The sequence below is a fragment of the Balaenoptera acutorostrata genome, chromosome 7 (assembly GCF_949987535.1).
Source record: "Balaenoptera acutorostrata chromosome 7, mBalAcu1.1, whole genome shotgun sequence".
Taxonomy (NCBI): Eukaryota; Metazoa; Chordata; class Mammalia; order Artiodactyla; family Balaenopteridae; genus Balaenoptera; species Balaenoptera acutorostrata.
The window spans coordinates 36,430,476-36,440,475 of record NC_080070.1 but is presented as its reverse complement, the minus strand read 5'-3'; the positions used below and the strand labels follow the sequence as shown (position 1 = coordinate 36,440,475).

The window sequence follows — 10,000 nt, the reverse complement described above, 5'->3', positions numbered from 1 at the left end:
ACCTGCTAGGCTCATGTCGGACTTTTGCACTAAGTTGAGGCCAGTGGAAGAAATGTCTCTAAGTGTACCGCCTATGCTGTGGGTCTTCCAATGGGAAGGCAAGAGGTGGGTCTGGTGAGGAGCAGTATTAAAGGGACGTTTGGCTCCCAAAAGGTAGCCTGCAAGTAAAAAGTGCTCAAAGGGCACAAGAATGAGGATCCGTGGGAGAGCCGTATTGTGCTCAGGAAAAACAGCAAGGGATCCCAGGGAGTTGCTGTGGGCGGGAGACTGAAGATTGAAGTAAAGTAAGCTTGAGGGTGAAGGAAAGATAGGTGGCAGGAAAGGTGAAACTGCCATCATAAGAGAAGTACATACTCAGAGCTCTCATTAGCCAGGGGATCAGTGAAGGCTATTGCAAGTAGTCCAACCTTTGGGAATTTGACTGTAAGTGGACCCACTGCATGGAAGCTTGCAAGCTTGCACAACTCAATCACTACGCTTTTTAAATAAAAAAGAGGGAGGTTTTGCCTGCTAGGCAGGTCTTTCTATGTTCTTGGAGATCTAATTATTTCTTATTGCTTTAACACTTTTTTACTGTTAAATTCTCTATTTCCTATACTAAAATATTCCTGGTCTCAAGAATTTGAAGCTACTTTTTCTTTAGGCAAGGATGAGAAAAAGTATGACAGAATATACCTGCTTATCAGGTCTCATGTAAACTGTAACCAGGATTTACTTTTGTATTGGTACCTCGGTTACATTCTTTAGTTTTTAAGTCCTCCTCTCACATATGTAAGATACAGAGATAGATAGTTCAACACATTGCAGAAAATATTACGTTTTGGTATCATAAATGAACGCCAACTCAGTTTGTCAGAGGTTATAGAATAACAGAATGAAATAAACTTTCCCCAAGCTTTCTTCTTCCCTTGTTTTAAAAAATAAATATTCATAGTAGAAAGGACTGACTTAAAACATTAAAATAATTTTAATGAATTCAACTAGCATTAAAATTTATAAACTTTAATGGATGACTGACCATTTAGCCTGTACTTTGAAAAGTAAAACTTTGTATAGATTTTCACCTGCTTGAGAAATAGATGCTACATATGGTAATTATAAGAATGTGTGAGAGTTAAAGAAGATTTAATATAAAGATTAACGTACAAATATAGTTTTGAAATAATATATGGAAATAATTAGTTCACCAGAATCATCAGTATTATCAAATCCCTTCCAATTATATTGTGAATGGGGCTTATTGAACTATAAGATGCAGAAGCATAATGTCTCAGTAAAATACATCTGTATAGCTACCATTCTTTCAGATTTGCTGCTGTACTATATTTAAATGAAATAGCATAGAGGTGAAACAATTTTAGCATTTTATGCTGTTTTCATAATGAAATACTTGTGTTTTGTTGCTTGTGTTTTAAATCTTAGTTTAATTATAATCCTGGAGCAAAACATAACATACTGAATTACTGAATTAATTAATAGCTGATTGAAGTGAAAGATAAGATTTTTATTTGTTCTACTCTTATGTTTCCCAGATGTTTGTCATTCTTGAAGATCTAAGAGTATTCTGTTTGCTAAAGGTAGTCATGGCAATTATTTTTTAAAAATACCATGTTGAAATGCCCTACAACTTTGGATGTTTGGCCTATTAACCTTTTTGAATGAATATTTGAATTTTTACTAATTAAAGGTTTTTTGTTCTTTTTTTCCCAGAAAGGTGACCTTAGTTTGTGAATAGCATTTTAGGCATGTTGTTTAAGGAAGTGAAAAGCAGTGGCAAATACTTTATACCCAACTTAATTTTCATTTACTTAAGGTCATATCACTTATTATAATAAAGATAATATCACTTGCTATAACAACAGATATCCTTCTCTAAATCATGTTGTAAAGGACTCCCTGTTCCGTTTTTTAAAATTAAAAATATTCATGTGCTTGTTCATTTTTTGTTCTTACACATTCAACTATGTCCTTCATATTTGGCATTTTGATTTATTAGGCAATCTTAGCATTAAATACTTTTAGCAAAGCAGTACTAGATTTCAGATGCACTATGCATGGTGTCCATGATGAATTAATTCCACCAGAGCACAGAAGTTATTATTTAAATGCTAGTTTCTTTCAGAAGTTTTACATCACAGTCAAGTTTTCAAAATCAGTATTTAACTCATATTTTGAGGCAAATGTATGTGATTTCTTCTTACATATGTAGATTTTCCGCATACTTAACCCTTTCTTGTGTGACTGTACATAGAAATATTTAGTAATATTTAATATTGATATCTTAAAATGAAGAACTATTTAAGAATATATGATTACTTTTTAATCTTATGGCTCACTTTTCTTTAGATGTCATATTTGGAATCTTTTGGATTTAATGCATTTATTTGGTTAAATAAATTAGACACTGAAAGAAACCAGGTACTGGACATAAAATGTCTTTTAATGTCACTGTAAATAATTGTGTTTAAGAAAAGTTCATAGAAATGAATAGCTATAAAGTTTTTATATGTGCTGTTATTTATTCTTAGTTTTTTAAGAAGTCATTTTTTTTTCATCCATTTGCTTTGAGTAAATGGTAAGATGCCAAACAAAATGAGGTTGAATAGTAAGGCACCGTGATTATAAGATGAAGTGTCCGTGTATGTGGACAGGCGAGTGTGGTGGGGAAGTGAGGTTATTTTTCCCTTCTTACCATCCTTGACATATACAGTTAGCGCTATCATCTATCTATCCATATCCATCCATACATTCGCATACATATACATACATACAAAAGAGGGTGGAAGAGAAGAAGGATGGGAGAGAGGTAGAGCGGATGAGAGAGGGAGAGAGAGAAAAAGGTGAGAGAGAAGACCAGAGGGAAAAGGTTGAGTGAGCAACAAGAACCAATAGTGTCCCTGGTGGTGGTTGAAATAACACAGCTAACTGTACTTGCCCAGGTCAAGTTTCAAACTTTCGAACATTGCAGTGAATGTGGAACAGGGTGCATGCAGGTTTCTGTTATCTCTCTGGCAAATGTCTATCTCACATGGTACAATTTTATACCAATGGAACCTATAACTCTTAGAGGAAAAAATAAAGCCAACAAGTCTAGCATTCAGTACTACCCTATCATAAAGTAAGGAGGTCTAATTGAGCTATGTCTTTATATCCTGCTATTTGTACAAATAAAAGACTACATCTTGATGCAAAATAAACACAAAAGCACTGTTGTGACTATAACAGGGAGTCATATACTAATTTATATAATAAGTGGTTGTGCACGCTTTATTCAAGATTATGGCTGCAAGAAATGGCATGAATTGCTGGGTGTGTTTAATGCTGGATTATAGCAATTTGAAACATGTCAAACACATGGCTAATGCCTCATGCTTCACTCATTCTTGCGTAAACCTGCATAGCCACCATCCATTATACCCTTGGTAACAACACAATTCTGCAAGTAAATATTGTTACACTAAGTAACCTTTCAATTCAAGTTGTTTAGGAAGAGAAAATGCAATCTTGTGCAGTCAGTTCCAGTGTCAGCTTAATGTTTCAAAAGGGAAGTGGTGTAGAGAATAAGTATCTGTACAGTGACTTGCTTAAAAAAAAGAAAAGAAGAAAAAGAAAAGAAAGGAAAACATAATGCAGGGGAGAAAAGTAGAACTGTATCGTTTGAGTGCAAGGTCGGAAGAGTTATTTTCCGATGTGGCTGAAAAGTTGTGCATGATGAAAGATTTAAAGGTTTAACTAACAGTTCAGACAAACATTAAAACAGCGACTCCCAATTTCACCTTTCTCTTTGATGATCTGGAAATTATTTTCACTGATTTTTGTAAAATATTTGTGGTAGGATTGAGAAGAATGAATAATTTAGTTTGATATATTTGGGATCACAAGCACATCCACTTTGAAAGAATACGCTGAATTTGTAATTATTTAAAATATACTTTAAAAGGTAAACAGCAACTCACACTGTGCTGAAAATATTTCCTCTAGTGGAAAATAGGTGTAGAGATGTCACTAGGAGAAACAGTAAATACTGGAAAGCATCTTCATTATCCTTGAAGATATGTCTCCTTTATAGTGGACATACTTCACGCTCTCTTCTTTAGGTGAAATGTACATTATAATCATCTAATTACACAGTTGCCCTTCTTTTTGCATATTAATCTTGAGTCAGATTCTTCTGTTTTGTAGAGAAAAAAGTACTGTCACTGTTATTGTTTTTCTTAAGCATGATTTTACTAACACTTAGATGATTGAACTTAAAATGTAAATCACAGTTTATACTCCAGGGTTTTATAAAGTCAAAAATTCCACAAGGGATAATAAAATCCTCTGGTTAATAGAAATTGGAAGTTATGTAGGTCTTTCTTCATAATTGTAATAAAGATTTAGACACATGACTCTCTGCTTGTTAGTTATTCTTAATTATTTGATGGCTTTGATTATAACACAGTAATACATGCAGAATTCTTTAATTCGTTCAATTGGTCTTGACATTAACTACCCAAAGGTTAGTATTAAATACTGCACCTGTCTGCTACATTTGAACATACAGTAATTTTAAGTTTTATTCCTTGTGTTGCAGACTCTACCCAGAGAAAATAAGTATTTCAAACAGATTTAGATGATGAGGTAAAAACATACACATACATATATACTCCAGATGTATTGTCAAAAGTAAAATTTAAATGCAATATGTGAACGTTATGTCTGTCTGTTTCTACAGTTGAAGAGAACCCAAATTATAATTTTCATATAACTAGTAAAGGCAATCAGACCTTTTCTCTGAATATTTTAAACATTGTGCATGTAAAATTTATGCCTAATTTGAATACTTATTAGCTGCCTAATCTCAGAAAAGAGTATTAGCTTTGTTTTTTTCTTATAAAATCCATCACTGTGTATCAGTTTTCATTTGTATGATTTTTCTTTGTTAATGTTCAATAAGATGTTTAACAAAGCCTATTTGTTCGTAAACACATTTGGTTCAAAAGTAGTTTACTGTAGTTACAGCAATTGCTTCCTTTATGATTATGGGTTTTTGTTGTTGATGTTGCTTTTTTTTTTTTTTTAAATCAGAACAGCTATCAGTTGTATTTGTAGTTTTTATTATACTAACTTGCTTTGCTAGCCCAGTTACTGATGGTCTTTTATAAATTAGCAGGGTTTTTTTTAACTGATTTTTCAGAGTCATAGAAATAATCTGATAATTTAGGTTTTGATGAAAATACCTTTTAAAACTATTAAACTATAACCATTAATTTCAATAGTTATAAGATTAGTATGCAAAAAAATCTCTGTTGGATATGTATCTGTGTTTGTGTGTCTCTCTCTCTGTATGTCCATGGCCACATTTTGTAAGAATCTGGGGAAGAAGATTTGTCTATGACATGAAAAGATATTAAGCTTATATTTGCTTTATAATCAATGGGCAGAAATTTTAAATGGACAAAAGTCTTAAAATACAACCATGTTTAAAACAGTGAAATCATATAGTAACAAAAAATTAGATTGAGTTATAAGTTTAACGTCCTTCTTTGCTTTAGGCTGAGCTCACTGTCTGTCTAGCATTCCTGTTAAAGTCACAGCATAGCCAGGGCATTTCTGAAATTCCGTCCGTAGAAGTAGAACACAGAAGTGCATCTGTTAGGTTATGGAGTAGGATTCCGATATCTCTGAGAGCCAAAAGTGATCTTTTTAAACCACAGATTCAAGATGTACTGTGAAATTCTGGTTTGTAAGACCACATTGGTTCTCTATTTACTGCAAGGATTTCCACTGATCTTGGCAGGACATCTCATTGCTATCCTGAAAGTACAGTATATTTATGCAGTGAAAATGATAAAACATTTATTACTGTAGAGAAGGTAATATGCATAATTTATGCTGTTTTTAGCACAATCATTAGTGATATTCTTGATAGATTTTATTTCCAGCTTTCATATCTAATACATGCCTGGAAAATTAATTTTATATCTTTCATTTATTTGCCTATGTTAAAATTGAGTTTTAAGTCATCTTCAAGTGAACAGTTTGATTGCTGCTCATGCATAAGCTTAATTACTTCCCAGGAAGGACAGTATTAAATGTTTTAAATGTCAGAAAAATAAATGAATATGAGCTGTTTGATTAAAAAAATAGGCAATATCTGACGTGTTTGCAGCAGGAGCTTTTTCTTAAAATGCCTCCAAGGCAAAATTTTATTTAGTCACAAAAAAAAAAGAAACCCATTATACTATTTATCATTGGTTGATACCATATGATTTGTAACACCCTTACAAAATTTTAATTTTGTATGATTAGCTGTGCATCATTAAACAACAGCCTTGCATAAGATGTGCTGTAAAATTCTGACAGAATCAAGATAGTGAATATTTAAAATAAGGCTGTATAGTCATCCATGGTTGTCAAAGGTAGATAATAGGAAACATAGAACTGAGTGTGCAATCGTGCCTTCATTTAAACTGGTTTTATAGGTAGACTCTAAAATGTGGTTGTTCATAAATGTTACTGACCATGCTATAGGCATGGTATGTTACTTTGGCTGTTAAATGTAACCACACAAAAATTGCTTATAGAAACCATAATTTCAGTGATTAGTATCTGGATGAGAGCTGAATTTGTATGGCTTTTCTTGGTAAGTGACTATTCAAGGCTTTTTTTTTTCTTTCTTCCAAAGATGCTGTCTCTGTAATTGGCAGAGAGGGACATCTTGATAATGGAAGTGTGAAGGTGTAACGTGTGTTAATTGATACTTCTTAATCACTTTTAGGTATTAAGTCATGATGCAGGAATCTGCGACAGAGACAATAAGCAACAGTTCAATGAATCAAAATGGAATGAGCACTCTGAGCAGCCAATTAGATGCTGGCAGCAGAGATGGAAGATCAAGTGGTGACACCAGCTCTGAAGTAAGCACAGTAGAACTGCTGCATCTGCAACAACAGCAGGTAAGTTTTGTTTTCCTCGGTGATTCCTTAAAACAAATAAGCCTGTTTTCTTGACTATGAAAAATGTATTCAGAGCAAATTGAGCATGTTGTGTTAAGCTAAAGGAAGCTGAGCATTTGTGATTATTTGGAACATGATTGAAGTCTGAGCAAAGATAGGATTTTCATCTTAGTTACGTCATACCGGCGCCAGAGTGCCCTTCAGGTGTCAGGCTATTAATTAAGTTCACAGGGTGATTTTCGGAATGTTCTGTAAAGCTTTGTAACAAATATTTTATAGCTTCCAGTTTACTGTCTAACATCGTGCTGCAGAACGATACTTAGTTTTCCACCAGAGGGCCACATTACTTGATACTTGCTTATACAATGAATTTCTTCCAGGTCTGAGCTAAGATGAAAAGGACCACAAGGACTTTTCACAACACAGATGCTTGCCTGTGATAGCTGCAAATATTAGCTATTAATTAGTTGAAATTGGCTGAGAGATTGTGAGCCATGTAAACACCGTAATCATTTATGTTGCTTTTCTTGAAAACTTATTTCAGGAGATTTTGAATATGCATCTTTTGATAACGTTAAAGGCACTTTTTGTTTTCTGCTAGTGTCTCATAAAAGGCAGTTGTTCTCTTTAAACCTAGAAAAGTAAACAACTGCCCAATAAAGGTACACTTTTAAGTAGTGTATTATTCTTCTTATGTGACGGATTCATTTTTCCTGAATTTGTTTGTCAGTGAAATATTCTTTTCAGCCAAAGAATAGCCTCTCCATTCTTCACTGATTCAAGTCTGCAGAAACAGTGACAGAGAACAGACAGCTTTCAAAGCAAATACTTATATTAGGCCAGAATGAGCATCCCTTTTTGAAAATAAGATTATACTTGTTTTAAAATAGAGGTGATTTCTTTAAAACTCTGGATAGCATTCAGACTAAACATGAAAAGATCATTAAAATGAAAATATAATGAAGTATTATGGAAAATTGTTTCAAATTAAGTGATGTATCATTTACATTTTTAAGTTGGAATATAATGAGAAAGAATGCAGCTCAAAAGTTAAAGCAAGTGCCCACACTAGAGTAAAATTTAATAGAATCATTATTTTAAATAATAACAGCCTTTAGAAAGTTATCTTAGAGTATATGTACTGAGTAATATCTCAACCTTTAGGCATTGTTTTCAAGAATAATCTTTTAAAAGTGCTAGATATAGCTCTTTCAATAAGTTCCCTATTATTTGGGAATTATGTCTCTTTTAATAGACAGCAGTTATTAGGAAGATAATTTTTATTTTGTTTCAAAATATTTTGCTTTCACCATCATAGGATTTAAATGCCTACTAAAGTTGCAGAATTAGCCTATTTTACACATTACTTTAAATAAATGCAGGTTTCAGGATAACCCTTTTTTCCTTTCAATGTATTTATAGAAATATCATACCAGTGGAATGCTATAATATTCCTACTGACTTCCCTAAGTCAGAGTCCTTAGAATTTTAGCCAAATTCTATTTTGTCTGAGAATACATTAAACTGCATTTATAAAGGCAAGTGAAAATGACAACTGAAAATAAACATTACAGTTTAGTACTAATAGACAACAGGTTCCGAAAGGAAATGCAGAGAAGTAACTTATTTTTCTTAAAACTCTGATTAGATTTTTTTCTTATAAAGAAAACAGAGTAAAATCATGGCTATACTTTATAGTACTCTGGAGGCGTTTTATGATAAGGTCTGTAAGGTGTGTTTATAACGTGAGTTTGAAGTTTACTTTGTTCTACACAGTTTGTTTATATAAACCTTAAACAGAAGTAAATACAAAAAGTTATGTCCTTCAGATAACTTAGAAAGTTTAGTCATGTATTGCATGTTTGTGGAGTGCCTTCTAGAAGTGATTTAACACAATGGGTATAGTAGGTGTCTACAAAAGACAGTTCAGGAAGTGTCTACAGGAAGATATGTAATGATTTAATAAATAAACATGCAAAAACCTTTGTAAATGTCTCTTCCCTTGGTTATAGTTTAAATATATTAATATAGTTAGACAGTTAAGGTTATTGAATTTCTGTCCTTCCATGAGTGTATTTTCAACTAGGCCTTTAAATTCATTAAAGATTGGAATGTCCTTTTTATAAAATGAATGCAGTTATTGCTTTTAATTCTAACATATTCAATACGTTTCAGAAAAAATACAAACCATGGGGAAGTATTAAAACAAATTCATGAGAAGTGAAATAAATTTACAAATGTATCTTTACTTGGTGTTAATTTAATTGTACAGTATTGAACAAAAAATTCAATTACGTCTTAAAAGTATAATGGACTAATCATTTTTGGCTAAGGTCTCTTATTTATAAATATAATTTAGGAGGCCGTGAGTGATGTGAACAAAGTTGAATTTTGTTTGCCATGAACTTCTGGCAGAATATGGCCTGTTTTGAGAACAGAATGTTTACCTTGATTTTTATGGCTTTTGTATTTTCATGGAGGGGAGCAGTTTGAATTAAATCAGGCATGTATTTAGGAGGAAGGGTTAGTGTTTGGAATACATTATAACAAATACTTAATGATAAATGGATTGACAGAGTAAAAGAGATTAATAAATTATAGCTAGTATTTTTCCTTGCATTTTGTTTACTAATATTGAAATATTTCTGAAAGCTGGAGTATCTTCTTTAAGTTTTAATATTGTGATATAATGGATGTGTTCATAGGAACCACATCCTTGTTGGCATGCTTTGCTGTTTTATATTCACTGAAAAATTAGTAATAAGAAAGCTTTCTCCTGATGAAATTACTATCTCCCTCATTCTTTTCTAGTCTTCTAAAATTAGTACTAAATACCAGAATGTATAATATATGGCGGTAACGTATTTCAAATGTTGTTTTAGATTAACTACATTGAGAAATTATTCTGCATTAGATGTAGAATTTTATTTTGATATTAGGTTTGCAGAATTAATTGTTTGTGTCACTAAGGTCAAAATAGTTGCTAAAAACTTGATTGCTTTACAGGGTAGATTTGAGCTTGCATTTTGAGCATTCATTAAGTCAGATAATCTTTCTGA

The 10,000-nt window shown here is 32.4% G+C and overlaps 1 protein-coding gene across 11 annotated transcripts in view; it reads left to right on the top strand.

Annotated features, from left to right (window-relative positions):
- FOXP2 (forkhead box P2) overlaps positions 1 to 10,000 on the top strand; it is a 531,392-nt gene that overhangs the window by 276,550 nt on the left and 244,842 nt on the right. For 10 of the 11 annotated variants that reach the window (XM_057550253.1, XM_057550257.1, XM_057550256.1 and 7 more), the window contains one exon: positions 6,764 to 6,941. In XM_057550253.1, the coding sequence (XP_057406236.1) occupies positions 6,774 to 6,941 (168 nt within the window). In that variant the 5' untranslated portion in view covers positions 6,764 to 6,773. Of the gene's footprint in view, positions 1 to 6,763; positions 6,942 to 10,000 lie in introns of those variants that run through there. The other variant, XM_057550258.1, reaches the window with a different exon arrangement.